The following is a 17,414-nucleotide window of genomic DNA, read 5'->3' as shown; positions in this document are numbered from 1 at the left end:
TCAGCCTCCTGAAGTGCTGGATTGCAGGCATGAGCCACTGTGCCTGGCCCACCAGTTTTTATTTTTAAAAATTATTCTATATATACCATATTAAGAAAAGACTGTAGAGAAATTAACAGGAATCACAGAAGAAAAAATGAGGATAGGAGAAATGAGAGACTGAGAGTCTTCAAAATAAGAATAGGAATAAGGTAAAATAATAATTTCCATAAATTCAGAAACCTACCAAAACCAAAACTGGAATAGATATGCACACATAAAAAAGACACTATACACACAGATGAAAGAATTTTCATGGAGCAGTATCACCACATATAGGTGTTTCTGCTAAAAATCTTTTAGATGGGTACTTTTGAAATTATAGCAAAGTCAATATATTACTTAATAGGCATTTTGTGCCTTGGATTTAATATTAAGTTGAAGGTTTCTTTATTCTTGATTCAATTTCTGTTTTCTGATAATTTGGAATTCTATAAATTACTACCTTTTAAAAATATGGGGTATTCTTTTCTGCTAACTATACTTTTTGAATTTCCAATACTGTAATAAAAAGGGAATAATTAAGAGGTTTAAAAAGTACTAATAATTGAAAAAAATGAACACTTTTATATATATAGTAGCCTTTATATATATAGCTGTGTGTATAGTTTTTTAATATAAAGTTTATTGGTAATTTTTCTGAATACAAAGAAGAGTCATTTTTAAGATTGTCCTAGTGTGTTGTTTCTTACTGTTATTTTTGTATTTTTATTAAAGGTGGGAACAAAGAAAAGATCCTCATGGTAGAACCTATTATGTGGATCATAATACCCGAACTACCACATGGGAGAGACCACAACCTTTACCTCCAGGGTAATATAGCACCTTTATGCACCTGCAGTTATATTTTATCACACATGTGGTTTTAAAATTTATTTAATACAGCAAAATTTGATTCTTTCATTCTGCATATATTCAATTTCTTTACATTTCTTTTTATAAACAATGAATGTTTAGTCAATGAGAGCAGATAGTCTATAGGGCTTCCTTAAGAGACTGTCAAACATTGACATGAGTTACTGAGAGATATTGCAAAATTTGGTAAATTGTCAGTCCTTGTTATTTTTTTAAGGAAAGGTGATATTTAGGACAGTTTATATGTATAGTTCTCCGTAGATAGTGTTCTAAACTGTGTTATTTCATAAGATTTAATGACTTAAATATTAAAGTGGATCAAAACAATGATCTAGAAAGATTGCCACGAGTGAACTTACACCTAAAATTGTAGAAGATTTTAAATTAATAATGTTTTTATTACATACTAAACTTCATGTTATTAGTCTGTCACTTAAGGCCATTCACAAATGAGTCTTCCTTTAACTTTGTGTTCTTTCATAGCTGTCTACATACTGCACTGATAGCTGTTTGAATTGCAGTTTGCATTCATTCATCTCAAACATTCTGTATGTACCCGAAATATATTTCTTAGATACTCAGATTGCCTTTCCAGATTCAATTTAAAACCCACCATCATAAAACACCTTGAAAAATCTAGCAAATTCAAGGCAGAGAATATGATATTTTTATGGGATATTTCTCTTTTATGGAATAAAGCACTTAGGTCTTGATTCTACAGTATTAAATGAGAACTTACTGGAAAACATGGAGCTGATATTTCAATATAGCAAATATGAAGTTCATTTTAACTAAGACAGGATCATCAAATTATAGTCATTCATTTAGCCCATTCATTGAGTGCCATGACAAGGGGATTATTTCGCTGAAACTGTTGTCCAAAAATTAGGCAGAGATTGTCTTTAATTTCATCTTTAGAGTCTATTGTGAGCCCATTGTATTTTTAGCAACAAGTTTATATAAGAAATTTAGAATTGGTTACTGAAAGGATTTTAAGATCATTGTATACATTAATGACAAAAATAGGTTTAATAGTTTTTACATTTGTAGAACATGTGGGAGTTAGAGTGAACCCTGGAGGATGGGTAGAATTCTGGTTGGTGAGAAATAGGGAAGGGTATTCTGTGAGGCAAAGGCATGACAAAATTCAACACCCTTGTAGGATCTCAGGGAGATGAGGCTGAAAAGGTGGACAACTCATTTTTATGCCATGCCATTGAGCCATTGTGGGTGGAATGACATGAAGTCCACCTGCATTTCAGGAAGATAATTGGCAGCAATATAACGGCAGGAAGGTGAGTTAAAAAGTAATAAAAAGAGTTCAGTTAACTCATCCTGAACACGGGCATTGGCTATAGAGCATATTGCTTGGTATACAGCAGGCACTGTCAGTAAATGCTTATCCAAAAAAGGAGGCCAGGCTTGGTGGCTCACGCGTGTAATCCCAGCACTTTGGGAGGCCCAAGCGGGCAGATCATGAGGGCAGGGGTTTGAGACCAGCCTGGCCAACATGGTGAAACCCTGTCTCTACTAAAAATACAAAAATCAGCCAGGCGTGGTGGTGGGCACCTGTAATCCCAGCTACTCAGGCTGAGGCAGGAGAATTGCTTGAAACCAGAAGGTGGAGGTGGCAGTGAGCTGAGATCGTGCCACTGCACTGCAGTGGGCAAAAGAGGGAAACTCCATCTCAAAGAAAGAAAAAAAAAGATGATGATGAAAAAAATGGAGAGGCCGGGTGTGGTGGTTCATGCCCATAATCTCAACACTTTGGGAGGCCAAGAGGTGAGCAGATCACCTGAAGTTAGAAGTTTGAGACCAGCCTAGCCAACATGGCAAAACCCTGTCTTTACTAAAAATACAAAAGTTAGCCTGGCATGGTGGTGTGTGGCTGTAATCCCAGCTACTCGGGAGGCTGAGGCAGGAAAATCACTTGAACCTGGGAGGCAGAGGTTGCAGTGAGCTGAGATGGCACCATTGTACTTTAGCCTGAGCAACAGGAGCTAAACTCCATCCCCCCAAAAAAGCAGAAAGAGTAGCCAGAGTGATACTGAAACGGTTCACTCATTGGCCTCTTTTTAGACAGTCTTTAGAAATTATATTAGTGCCAATGCTGTCCTTCCCCTTGTGGGGCTTAAAACCTAGGTGATACATTGATAGGTGCAACAAACCACCATGGCACATTTATACCTATGTAATAAACCTGCATGTTCTGCACATGTATCCAAGAACTTAAAATAACATTTAAAAAAAAAAAGAAAAGGAAAATAAGCAACCACTTCTAGTGTGGGACTAAACATTAAAGTGATTAAAGAAGAAAAATGATATTGGTAGAATGGGAAGGTAATTTAGCTAAAATAAATAGTTCATAGTTTTTTTATGTTTTTCTGAAAAATATCAATATTTATATTATTTTTAAGTTATTTTAACATATCTTGAACTTGATTTTTAAATTGAGTGAAGTAATAGCTGCTTTTCATTTTCTTATATTAAGAGATGATTGTTTATTTTTATCATTGTTTGTTTTATTTGTGGTAGTTGGGAAAGAAGAGTTGATGATCGTGGAAGAGTTTATTATGTGGATCATAACACCAGAACAACAACATGGCAGCGGCCTACCATGGAATCTGTCCGAAATTTTGAACAGTGGCAATCTCAGCGGAACCAGTTGCAGGGAGCTATGCAACAGTTTAACCAACGATACCTCTATTCGGTAATTAGCAAATTATAAGACGATGTCATAACTTCCTCCCTCAGGCATTTGTCCTCTATTATGGTGATTTTTCTTTTTTTTTGCTATTCCTTGACCATAATCACATATTTATTTTGATGCTTTTTGAAATGGTATAGACTGTGTCACAAGATATTTTTTAGTTAATGTTTAATAAATGGTGTTTCTGATATATATAAGCACTTAATAATATTAGAAAATATAATAGTTTAGTAACATAACTCATACACTAAGTTTTATATCCTTACTAAGGGATAGTTTCATAAATGCAATCCTTAAAAAAATAATATTTTTACTAAGTTTCAATCCTCCACCTTTATAATAATTTTGTTTCCTTTAAACAAAACCAGTTACCTTATGATTTTACTTAGAGCCAGTCTTGCAGTATTCTAGCTATTCTGATTCTCTTCCTAGATTCTAAAAAGCAACACTCATCTGTTTTGCCCCATCAAAGATATTTCCAGAACTGGAAAGTTTTGCCCAAAAAATCTAATGCTGTCTGAGAATTTGACCAATTGGTGATTTACTGAATCAGCCGTAAGCAAACATCCATGAGAGGAGTGGAAAAAACAAAACAAAACTCCTTTGATAAATGGTTTGATCATAGAAGGTAGAAAAGATAAATTTTAAGTTCTGGGCAACTGCAGATAGTGTTTTGAAGTAACTTGAAAAAATCTGAAGTGTAGAGGCTAGCAGATAGAAAGGAAGTAAGAAAGAAACATAAGAAAATGTAAGTAACTTTCTGCAAAATCCTCCTGCAGTCTGGCTCTTTCAACCAAATTTTTTTTTTAGTCGGAGTCTCGCTCTGTCACCCAGGCTGAAGTGCAATGGTGTGATCTTGGCTCAATGCAACCTCTGCCTCCCAGGTTCAAGCAGTTCTCCTGCTTCAGCCTCCCAAGTAGCTGGGACTACAGGCACTTGCCACCACGCCTGGCTAATTTTTGTATTTTTAGGAGAGACAGGGTTTCACCACGTTGGCCAGGCTGGTCTCAAACACCTGACCTAATGATCCACCCACCTCAGCCTCCCTAAGTGCTGGGATTACAGGTGTGAGCCACTGTGTCCGGCCTCAATCACATTGTTTTCAGAGATTAAATAATAAGTTCTCATTTGCAGATTGACCCACTCTCCTGGTTATATGTAGCTAGCAGGAAGGGAGTGGGCAGCCTAGTTTCCATAGCATCTCCTGCTGCCTTCAATTGCTGGTTCTTTCATGACTTGTATAGAAATCTGTGGTAAGGTTCCATAGTTTAGCTATATATAGTAATAATATTGAGACCGGGTTGCAGGACGTGGGAAAGGATCAGCTCCCAGATAGGATGTGTTCTTCCAGGCTCTTGGTCCCCCACTCACCCAAGAATCGGGGAGAGGACCCCGCAGGACATGGTGAGTTTGTTTAAGTAAATACTGGACCCCAAAGAGTTTTGCAGAAAGTGATTTATTTAGGCAGAGAGAGAGAGAGAAAGGAGAAAGAAATAGAAAGAGAGCGAGCTCCCATGCTGTCATGAGAGGGGATCCAGAAATGGAGTCTGAACATATGCAAGAGAAGGGGACTTTTAACCTGGAGTTATTCCTGCTGCATTTAAGTTTTTTGTCCTATGAAAGGAGTTCCTTTAAACTCCCGCTAGAGTGATTGACCTTTGATTTCTGGGCAGTCTATCTTACCTTGTGAGTGAAAGTTAAACAAAAACCTCTAAGCTCCCAGATGGAAATGTGAAAAAAGGCAGGTTGAGCATGTCACTGGGAAGTTCTTGTCTTTGAAACCACGCCCCCTTGTGGACCCGAGGAGAGAATACATTCCCTCAATATTGTGTGGGTTTGTTTTTGGTTGGACTTACCTGTACACATGAAAACCTTTGGTGAACAGGGCAGAATAAGGTAATAGATGTGTATCAGAAGAATGCTTTCTTGCAAGTAATAGAATCTCCTTAAACACTTTAGATTTAATTATCTCAGTACAACATGAAGTCTGGGGTAGAGGTCTAAAACAAATGCTGCATTGACTCAGTAGTGCCATCAAGTACCCAGGTTCTTTCTGTCTTTTTGCTCTGCCATCTGTATCATGCTTCAGGCTTATTACTTCATTTATATGGAGCACTGTGCTGTGGGCCTCACATCCACAGTCTAGGCAAAAAGAAAGAGAACAAGGAATTGAAAGGGCAGATGGCTCTGTTGTTGCAAGCCTTTGCCTTTTTTACTTAGAGAAGGATGCCCTCATCATGGCCTTCTGCCTATACCTCATTGGCCAGAATTGGTCATGCTACCAACTCTGCTGCAAGGGACGGGGAATGGAATGATCTTTATGGCCACATTCCTGCCTCAAACAAAACAGGGATTTGGTTCTTAAAAACAGGTGGAAGATAAATATTGAGTATAATTAACAGGGTGTGTTACAGGATTATATTCATCAAGATGCATATATTTTAAGAAATTCTTTTTCAGGTAATGATTTTTATATTTGGCATTGTTTTAGAATTCTTGATAGAATGCTTATATTTTCTTCAGAATATATTTCTAGGTTATAATAAGAATGTGGAAACATAAAAATGTTTTATGTATGTATGAAAATATAAAAGATACTAATTAAAAGTTAACTTCTACAAATGATACTGGAGTTGAGTGTTAGCTTTATTAGTAGGCATTTGCTTTAAAGAAAATTGTGATAATCGTTCTATTTTTAAACTGATTTAAACACCATGATTTCTTATATGTTTATCTTCCATTTCATGTTCCCTCTATAGATTAGTATGGAAGGACTGGGAGATTAAAGTATTGATCCCAGTATATTATTTCTAAATCATTTTGGAAAAACGAATAATTAATTTGATTAGTTGATAGTCTCCTCTTCATAACATTTTAAGCACTTTGTGTCTTGGCCAGGAGTGGTGGTCACACCTGTAATCCCAGCACTGTAGGAGGCTAAGGCAGATGGATCATTTGAGCCTAGGAGTTCAAGACCAGCTTTGGAAACATGGCAAAACCTTGTCTCTACAAAAAATACAAAAATTAGCCGGGTGTGGTGCGGCATGTCTGTAGTCCCAGCTAGTCCACGGTCTGAGGTGGGAGGATTGCTTAAGCCCAGGAAGCAGAGGCTGCTATGAGCCGAGATCATGCCACTGTATCCCAGTCTGGGTAACAGAGCAAGATCCTGTCTCAAAAAAAATAAAAAAAAATACTTTGTGTCTTGAAATTGCTATATTTCTTTAATCAATCAATCAATCAATCAATCAATCAATCTATCTATCTATCTATCTATCTATCTATCTATCTAACTGATAGCAAAGATATATTTTTGAGACAGCTTCTTGCTCTGTTGCCCAGGCTGGAGTGCAGTAGTAGTGTGATCACAGTTCACTGTAGCCTCTACCTCCTGGGCTCAGTTGATCCGCCCACCTCAGCCTTCCAAGTAGCTGGGACTTGAGGCATGTGCCGCCACGTCTGGCTAATTAAAAAAAATTTTTTTTTTTTTAATAGAGACAAGGTCTTCCAGGCTGGCCTTAAACTTCTGGGCTGAAGTGATCCTCCCACCTTGGCTCCCCAAAGTGCTGAGATTACAGCCGTGAGCCCCTGTGCCCAGCCCCTTATCATATTTTTAAAAAATTATTATAAAATGTGATTCTGCCACGTGCTTGGCTTATTTCTACTTTCATATTAAAACACAGTTATTTTATTTCTCTCCCCCATCTTTTCTGCAATCAGGCTTCAATGTTAGCTGCAGAGAATGACCCTTATGGACCTTTGCCACCAGGCTGGGGTAAGCTGTTATATTTTTGGTAATAATCTATAAGGTATATATATACATATACATATATATGTATATATATATATGTGTGTGTATATATATATATATATATATGAAATACATATATATAGCTATTATGCTCACTTTATGTTTTAGAAAAAAGAGTGGATTCGACAGACAGGGTTTACTTTGTGAATCATAACACAAAAACAACCCAGTGGGAAGATCCAAGAACTCAAGGGTATGTATATACTGCAGCCTTAAGTCATCTTGCATGTATCTGTAGGTAGAATCAACCAACCTTGAATCAGATATTTTAAGTACCTAGAAAATGTTCATCTTATGATTTTAACTTTATCTTTTAGCTTACAGAATGAAGAACCCCTGCCAGAAGGCTGGGAAATCAGATATACTCGTGAAGGTGTAAGGTACTTTGTTGATCATAACACAAGAACAACAACATTCAAAGATCCTCGCAATGGGAAGTCATCTGTGTAAGTGAAAACCTGAAGTTTTCCTTTAAATGTTGCTTAGCGAGCACATGGGATTTATCCTCAAGTTTAGCAAAACATTTTACTTTTAGTTCAAGAAAACCTACACAAGTAATACCTTAGTATAGCTGTCTTTGTTCTCATTTGAGAATGGATTTGTGGTGTGTAATTCCTTAATAATAACAATGGCAACTATTTATGTAGTGATTACTGTATGCCAAGGATTGTTCTAAGTACTTTATAGGTGTTAACTAATTTTATCTTCCAATAACCCCTTGAGGTAGATATTATTATTTTTCCCTTTACCAAGTGAGGAGAAGTATAGGGAGCACAACTAATTGTGCAAAGTTATAGGGCAAGTAATGGACTGGTTTCAAACCATGGCAGTCAGCCTGTCTCTAGACTCTGTGCTCTTAACTGCCACATCACACTGCTACAATGAGATGGTCAGTGAAACTGGATTTTCCAGATTTAAAGATACCTTAATTAAGCAGTTGACAGCTCTCTCCTTCATTCTTACTCTAAGGTATAATGTCTTGGCATAACTAAGAAAATGGAAGCAATCATAAAAGGTCTTTTGCAAATTTGTATTACCATATCTGTTCATCTCCTACCATCTCTCCTCGTCCTGTTCCTGTAGTTGAACTATCATTGTTCTTATGAAAGGCTAGTCCCTCTGCTGGTACATTCGATTCTTACCCCCACTTTTTCTACTTAATTGCTCCAACAGTTACCATCTTTGTATCTTATGTCATTGGGTTTTATTTCTCGACTAAATTATTCTTATCAACATTTATTTTTCCTATATTAAAAAAAGGGGCAAAAAATTACAACTCTTCCTTTTACCAATGTGTTCAATCACAGTTCTTTTTTTTTTTTTTTTTTTCTGAGACGGAGTTTCGCTACTGTCTTCCAGACTGGAGTGTAATGACACAGCCTCAGCTCACTGCAATGTCCACCTCCTGGGTTCAAGCAATTCTCCTGTCTCAGCCTCCTGAGTAGGTGCGATTACTCGCCACCACACCCAGCTAATTTTTATATTTTTAGTAGAGACAGGGTTTCACTATGTTGGCCAGGCTTGTCTCAAACTCCTAACCTCAGGTGATCCACCCATCTTGGCCTCCCAAAGTGCTGGGATTATAAGCGTGAGCCACTGCACCCAGCCCACAGTTCATTTTTACTGCTTCCCTTTACAGGAAAACTACCTGAAGGGTTGTCTCTGCATTGCAGTTTATAGTTTCTCCTTTAAACCAATTCCAAGGAAGTTCCCCTGACACTGAACTTGCAAGGGCATCAGTGACCTTCACATTGTTAATCCAGGCATTGGTTTGCCGTCCTGTCTGATTTGACTTATCAGGAGTATTTGACATGAACCATTTCTCTCTCCTGGCAAAAGTAGTGCTGTGGACCGTACTTTATTGATTTCCCTCTGCCTTTCTGGTCTTCTTTCTTTATTTTGCCAAGTCTTCCTTTTTTTCCTCAGCCCCCCCCCTTTTTTTTCTGACTACATTCATTCTCTTGGTGCATCTTATTCAGTATCATGCTTTTAAAACATCTGTCTGCTAATGACTCATAAATTTAGTCACACTTCTCACTTGAAATTTTGCTTTCTATATTCAGTTGCTTATTGACATCTCCACTTATAAGTCCTTCAAAAATCTGCTGTAAAATCTGCTCTCTGGCCAGGTGTGGTGGCACATACCTGTAATTCTAGCACTTTTTAAGTTGAGGCAAGTAGATCACATGAGCCCAGGAAATTGAGACCAGCCTTGGCAACATAGCAAGGCCCCATCTCTTAAAAAAAAAGAAAAAAAAATTAAAACATAACAACAACAACAACAAAAACCCAGCTTTACTTGTGATATTTTCTGTGTCAGTTGTTGGTGACTGCACTCTAACATGTGCTTGGGTCAAAAATTTGGAATCAGCCGGGCGTGGTGGCTCATGCCTGTAATCCTAATACTTTGGGAGGCCGAGGTGGGCAGATCACCTGAGGTCAGGAGTTTGAAAACAACCTGGCCAACATGGTGAAACCCCATCTCTACTAAAAATACAAAAATTCGCCGGGCGTTCCAAAAATGGCACATACCTGTAATCCCAGCTGCTAGGGAGCTGAGGCAGGAGAATCATTGAACCAGGGAGGCAGAGGTTGCAGTGAGCTGAGATTGTACCATTGCACTCCAGCCTGGGCAACAAAAGCAAGACTCCATCTTAGGGAAAAAAGAAATTGGAATTGTCCTCAACTCCTTTTTTTCCTCCTACCTCACAAACAGTCCATCAAGAATTCTACTTACCTCAACTTCAGAACATGTCTAGGGCCCAGGTATATCTCACCCCCCACATTGCCACCACTTTGATCCAAGCTACCATTGTCTCGCTGGCTTGGTAGCAGAGTCACCTCTCTGCTTTCTTCCCACACCTTGTACAATGTTATGTTATTCGCCATACAGCAGAGAGACTGAATTTCCAAAACAAAAATTAAAAATCATTTCTTTGCAAAAAACTCTTCAGGGGTTTCCATCTCAATCAGAGTAAAAAAGCACACTTTACAACAATGTAAACAGCCTTATAGAATCTGACCCCTCTTATTTCTTCAACCTCTTCTTGGTTTTCGCTCCTCCTCATTCACTGTGTTCCAGCTTCATTGGCCCTAGCTGCGCCTTGAACACCTTCAGCTTCCACCGTGGGTCTTATCCCTTGTGTCTGCCTGCTATGCTCTTTTCCTGAATCTCCATATGGCTTATGCCCTCTCCTTCATGTTTTCACTCAAATATCACTTGGTCTCTGAGCTCTCCTCATTTTACCCTTTTGAGAATTACAAAATGCTTCTTTTCATATCACTCCTTATCCTTTGTCCTTTTAACAATGCCTTTTTTATTGTTTTAGGTCAGGAATGATAAGACATTTGTCCCCTCTAATCCATTACATATGTACTTTGCTTATTTATTATATTTTTTTGTCTTGTCTCCTTCACTGGTACATAAGCTCCACAAAACAGGCGTAATGCTCTCACTGTCTAGAAGAAAGCCAGGTACCAGCTATGCATTCAGTAAATGCTTGTTGAATAGGTGAATTCACTTGAACCTGACAACACAAGAAAGCATTTTTCATCTGTTCCAAAGTGTTCCTTAAGATTATGAAAGTTCTTTGTGCCTGTCAGACCCTCAATCTATAGGCAAGAGACCCAGACTCTGTTAATGTCAGTCAAACCATATTGTAAAACCTGTATAGGTGCCATGCCACCAACTCTGCCTTTTTTTCTCACTGACCACCTGAACCATGTGACCTGGATGACAGTGTTGTTTCTAGGAATTCGATTTTGCTTTGCTTATTATCTCCAGGAATATTTGTTTGGGTTTTAGATTAGATTTAGGATGTGGTAGAATTTCCTTCCATGTCTCCTCTGTCTGGAGCCACTGTCCTCCTTAGATTTAAGGATTATCAAAGATTTTCTTTGAAATAGTCTATAGTAGACTTTGATATTTCATTTAACTCACTACTTAACAAAAGATCCAGCCATAAATACAATGTCCCTCTTTCTGTATGTGTGTGTCCTGTTGCTGTAATAGTCCCCATTGCTTGAACTTCTTTTGGCCTACCATGTATGTATACCTTTCTCTCCCAGCAGAAAGTTTCCTATAGTATTTTGTAGGACTTTAGTACACTCTGATTTTATACTGAATACTAAATATTCAACTTAATTATGAATTAATTTGGTTTATTTTTGTTTTTCTGTAGAACTAAAGGTGGCCCACAAATTGCATATGAACGCAGCTTTAGGTGGAAACTTGCTCACTTCCGTTATTTGTGCCAGGTACTACAGTGGTAAATAAATCTTATACTCACAGTAATTTAGTCTTATCTTTATACAGTACATATACTACAACTTAGATGATATTATGATATTATTTTTGTTTTCAGTCTAATGCACTACCCAGCCATGTAAAGATCAATGTGTCCCGGCAGACATTGTTTGAAGATTCCTTCCAACAGGTAAGGAAGATTTTAGCAGAATAAAACAACAGTTTGTCTCATTGTAATCTATACATCTAAAGAAAGTTAGTGTTTTAGAGATTTTTAAACCACTCAGAACACAGCTATAATAATAATAACTGCCACTGCCACTTATTGAGTGCCTCTTTTCTTTTTTATAGAGATGGGGTTTCACCATGTTGCCCAGATTGGTCTCAAACTCTGGGCCCAAGCGAGCCACCCACCTCGGCCTCCTAAAGTGCTGGGATTACAGGCTTGAGCCACTGCATCTGGCCAGAGTGCTCATTTTAATAATAGTTATACTAAACCCTACCATATACTGAGTGATTATCATTTGCAAAACACCAGCATCTTGCATTTCTCATTTTATTTCATTTATCCTCACAGCATCATTTTGAGATAGCTCTTCTTGTATCTCCATGTTATAGGTAAAGGTACTGAGACTGAGAGACATTCTATCATGAATTTAGATACATGTTTACTAAAATAAAGCTTAAACAGCTTTTGGAACAAGTTGATTCTTGTTTTGACACTTAGTCGTTTCCTAAGTGTATTACCTCAAACAAAAAATGTTTTGATAATCCTGTCCAATTAAAATTAAACTGGGGAGAGATAGCATGGGGAGAAGTGCTAGATGTGGATGACGGGGAGGAAGGCAGCAGATCACACTGCCAGGTGTGTGCCTATGCAACAATCTTGCATGTTCTTCACATGTTCCCCAAAACCTAAGTGCAATAAAATTAAAAAAAAGAAAACAGAGAAAAAATTAAATTGGTAGGTACTGTATTCCATTTGAGTATTCCTTTAATAACTGTTTGTTCTCACCTTTAAGTTTCTGTTTAAATGTTGCGATCTCAGTGAGACCTTCCCTGAGTTTACTATTTTAAGATTGCACTCCTGCTTTTCTGCCTTACAGTCACATTCCAGCCATATATGGTGCTTTATTCTTTTTCTTAGCCAACTAACATAGTATATTTTGTCTCTCTTACTAGAATGTGAGCTCCATGAGAGCATAGTCTATTGGTTTACTGCTGTTCTGCCAAGTTCCTAAAATAGCACCTTTGGACATAGAGGGTATTCAGTAAATATTTGATGAGTGAATAAATGAATGCAATATTTTTACCTTTCCTCAATCATCTGCAGAATATTTAAGTATAAAAAAAATCCAAATGCTGTATTGTCAGTTTTTTTCCGATGTAGTGGAGAATTTTTCATAATGAGATGTCTCGTTCCCGTTTAGTATTACAATGATGAACCAAATTTTGTTGTGTACTCAGACATACAGGGACTTTTATTAACTTTGTACAAGCCAAAATGGAGTAATGATACTCTGAGCCCCAAGAAAATTTCAAACCATAACTTAATTTTACTATTGGACTTTAGGTATGATACTTAAACTATTATCAAATTGATTTTTTTTTTTATTTTTATTTTTTTAGTTAATAAATTCTTAGCAAAGTAAGCGTAAATAGGTCAACTTGTTCTAAACTCTGTTTGGGTTGATTTTAGTAAGTGTACATCTGAAAATTCAGGGTAGACTTTATTTTGCTTTTTACCCTGTCTTGGGAAGAATCATGGTCTATTTGATATATAGCACTGAGCCCGTGACTGCCCTGAAGGAGGCATGCTGGTGAGCTGTACTCCAACCCAGACTTGCCAGTCTTGGCTGTGGTCCTGACATATGTGTGGTGGAAGTAATTTATTTCTATCCAAAAGTGAAGACTACTTACCAGTAACCTTGATGTAAGCTATTAAGGATTGTGAAAATTGGGTAGAGGTATTATTTTTAAGTTATATTAGCCTGTGAATAAATTCATCATTGTATATTCAGAGTTCCTTTCCTACTGAGAAATGGAATGTGTGGTATAAGCAGGATGCAGAACAAAGTTTTTGCCTCTAAGTGCTGCTTGTCAGAAAAATGTGCAAGTCACCTGTTGAAAGATTTTGGTACACCTTGGTGAAACTAGCAGGGGAGATAGTATTTTTAACCTTAAAAGCCTTTTGTGTCAAACTCTTCCTTCTTGCCATTAACCCAAAGTATAACTATAATTTAATACTAGAAGGGGGAAAGAGTATAGCTGACCCTTAAACAACACACGGGCTAGAGGTGCTGACCCCTTGCACATTTGAAAAGCCGCGTATAGCTTTTGACTACTCAAAACACTGAACTGCTAATGTCTACCATTGACTGGAAGCCTTACCAATAATGTGAAGAGTCAGTTAACCCATATTTTGTATAATATATGTATTATGTACTGTATTCTTACAATAAAGTAAGCTAGAGAAAAGAAAATGTTTTTAAGAAAATCATAAGGAAGATAAAATACATATACTCTTCATTAAGTGGAAGTGGATCATCATAAAGGTCTTCATCTCATTGTCTTCACATCAAATAGGCTGAGGATGAAAAAGAGGGGTTGGCCTTGCTGTCCCAGGGGTGGTAGAGGCTGAAGAAAAAGTATTAGTGGACTTGTGCAGTCACCATGTTGACTTAAACCCATGTTGTTTATGGGTCAACTATATGTGAAAGTGAGTTTGGGATTGATTGATATGTGTGTCTTTATCTAGTTTGTGAAACAAACCAATTCATCTCTCGAGTTAAAAGCATTGTTGCATAAGATAAGGAAATCTGTAATTTTCAAAATACAGATTAAATTTAAATAGTTTTGAAAGGAACTTGCACTGCATGTGAGTATTTAAATATTCATGTTTTTGTTGTTAATTAGATTATGGCATTAAAACCTTATGACTTGAGGAGGCGCTTATATGTGATATTTAGAGGAGAAGAAGGACTTGATTATGGTGGCCTAGCAAGGTAAAATGAAAAATTACATATCTGCTTTGAAATAAGTATATTTCATTGTATACAGGGGAAGTATTCTTGAAAACATATGTGAATATATCGTATTAAATTTTTGAATTAACAATCCAGAATTTAAAAAAAAAAATACACAAGGTAACCATTATTACTACTTCTCTTGGTTATCTTTCTATATGTTTTCTCTACATATGTGTAGATTTGTATATATGTGTAATATATATTTGCTGGTTTTTAAACAATTAATATAATGTACAAAATGTAGAATCTGATTTTGGTTTTTTATATAGTATGGACATCTTCCTATGTTAGCATATATATAGCGTGAGTGAGTGAATAGCTCATTTCTTTTTCTTTCTTCTTTTTTTTAAACAAGTTTTTATAACTTTATGTAGAGATGAGGGTCTCACAATTTTGTCCAGGCTGGTCTCAAACTCTTGGGCTCAAGAGATTCCCCCACCTCGGTCTCTCAAGGTGCTGAGATTACGGATGTGAGCCATAGCACTCAGTCTGAATATATTTTTTTAAATGGCTGTACAATATTGTATAGAAATATCATAATTAATGGATTACCATGCATACAGTCTTATTTTTTGCTATTATAACATCATGTTGGTTTTATGTTTATGTTTTTAATCCAATCTGAGTTTCTTTTGGGAATAAAGTTTTCTATATTCACTAAATACATTGTTAACAGTAGACACTTGTGAAGCAATATGAGTGAAAAATCCTTTTATTTTTTAATTTTGTCACTTATTTGTTCTGCCCTAGACTAATTTGGCAACAATGTATTGTTTAGCAAAACATTTTGGTTAAATCTTTCTAAAGAATTCAAACTTGCTTTTCATAGAAACAGCTCATTTTTTGAACTCATATTTCAGAGGTGCACAGAATTACAAAATCACAGTTTTAACACAACTGGCAAAAAGAGATATAGAACCAAGTGTAACTGGTGGGAGCAGATACATTATAATATATGTAGGATTATCAGAGTTTTGTTTATATTAGCATATTTCCTCGTTTATACCATCATGAAACTTTTCAGAAACAAAACACTGCCTACCACAGTAATCTTCATATTGCATCCATTGTGAGTTTATCTCAATTTCAGAAATGTTCAGACATAAGAAAGGTACATCTTAGAAATGAGGAAATATGGTATTTTCACAATGTCTGTCTTTTTTAACATTTACATTCTTGTCTGAGTTCTAATTTGCCTCACCTATTTGGGTCTAAGTTTTATATTTTGATGGTTTTAATGCATATATTTTGATGGTTTTAATGCAAAATCCGTAACATGATTTTTTTTGTTACTAAATTCCTTATTTAATTCATGTATTGGTGGGCTAGAGTCATCATCAAATTGTTTATTACAGAGTTTACAGAATTGATATATTTCTATAGTCTTTGCATAATGTTCCCTGTTGCTTTTACATATAAACAACAATTTTACTAGATACAAATTTCTTGCACAGCACTTGTTTTCCAGTACTCAGACATTGCTTCACCGTTTTCTAGCATTGAATGTTAGTACTGTGAAGTGTGAGGCCAGCCCCTTGTAGGAACCTTATTTTTCCTCTGGGTGCCCACACAGTCCTTTTTCTTGAAGTTCAATAATTTCATTGTTGATTGTTTTGTATCTTTTTTTAGGAATATATTAAGATCTTCCTTAATGTCAGGGAAGTTTTCTTCTATTATGTCTTTGAATATTTTTTCTGTTCCATTTGTTCCATTTTTCTTCAGGAACATCAGTCATGGGTATGTGAAATCTCCTTTGTCAGTCTTACATGTCTGTTATCTTTTCTCTAACCATTTTTATCTTTGTGCTTTTCCATTTTGTCTTGATTTTTCTCAAGCCTATCCTCATGTCACTGTTTGCAGTACTGCCCTACATTTTGCTGCTTCTAATGTGATTTTTCTTCATTAGTGGTTTTACTGTTTTCTTCGTTTTCTTCCTTAGGCTCTGCTAGCTCATCTGTTTCATAATTTTTCAACCTCTTGTGTCTCTTCAGTTTATTTGAGAGTATCAAGAAGAATATGTTGAAAGTTAATTCTTCTGCCTCTTGCTAGTTAGGAATTTTTCATCCTTTTTTGCTAGCATCAGGAGAAAGGTTAGATGCCATGTGTTAGCCATTCTTCTTTTGAATTGATTCAGTTTTCTCTGGGTTGTTTGCTAAAAATGATCTGAAGCATCTGGAAGGTTTATTCCTAGATTTTATATATGTATCTAAACACACTCTGACTAGTCCTGCTCAGTCCTCTTACCTGGGGCATGTCTTACTTCAGCCTCATCATAGAGGGAAGTCACTTTGTTCAACTACTACTATGTTGCAGCTGGACTTAGTTTTAAGAATTGGCATTTACCATTTCTAGTTGATTTTGTTTAGGGACTCCCTTCTCTACTCTTCAGGCAGTGTCAGGGATTGTGTTTTAAAAGCTTTAGAAAAGCATTTATTAACAGGCTGCCAGGCCAGATCTAGCCTACAGAGAGGTGGTCTTCATTGTGATTTTACAATTTTTAAATTACTTGATGACATTTGAAAATCATTATATTACACTTAAGAATTATTTTTGACTTCTTTTTTAAAACACTAGATCAACAATCCCGCCTTCTCATGTGACATCAGTGAGCTGAATCAGACTCACTGTTTTCTCATAGGTTAGCATATACTCTGTTTCACTACAGTGTCCTCCACTGCCCAGTTGTCTGAGGACTACAATAATATGCCTATAAATTCTTCTTCATTA

At 36.5% G+C, this 17,414-nt stretch overlaps 1 protein-coding gene across 6 annotated transcripts in view; it reads left to right on the top strand.

Annotated features, from left to right (window-relative positions):
- Positions 1-17,414, top strand: part of WWP1 (WW domain containing E3 ubiquitin protein ligase 1) — a 117,543-nt gene that overhangs the window by 75,406 nt on the left and 24,723 nt on the right. For all 6 annotated transcript variants that reach the window (XR_004260305.1, XM_032249888.1, XM_032249897.1 and 3 more), the window contains 8 exons: positions 757-852; positions 3,430-3,604; positions 7,322-7,376; positions 7,521-7,605; positions 7,730-7,858; positions 11,594-11,669; positions 11,777-11,848; positions 14,575-14,663. Coding sequence is in view for 5 of the 6 variants with exons in the window: in XM_032249888.1 (XP_032105779.1) it covers positions 757-852; positions 3,430-3,604; positions 7,322-7,376; positions 7,521-7,605; positions 7,730-7,858; positions 11,594-11,669; positions 11,777-11,848; positions 14,575-14,663 (777 nt within the window). In the remaining variant the exon portion in view is untranslated. The remainder of the gene's footprint in view (positions 1-756; positions 853-3,429; positions 3,605-7,321; positions 7,377-7,520; positions 7,606-7,729; positions 7,859-11,593; positions 11,670-11,776; positions 11,849-14,574; positions 14,664-17,414) is intronic.

The sequence above is a fragment of the Sapajus apella genome, unplaced genomic scaffold, assembly GCF_009761245.1.
Source record: "Sapajus apella isolate SASKATOON/1434 unplaced genomic scaffold, GSC_monkey_1.0 scaffold3, whole genome shotgun sequence".
In the NCBI taxonomy this organism is placed as follows: Eukaryota; Metazoa; Chordata; class Mammalia; order Primates; family Cebidae; genus Sapajus; species Sapajus apella.
Note: the sequence above shows the minus strand (reverse complement) of the source record. Positions and strands in the feature narration are given on the sequence as shown.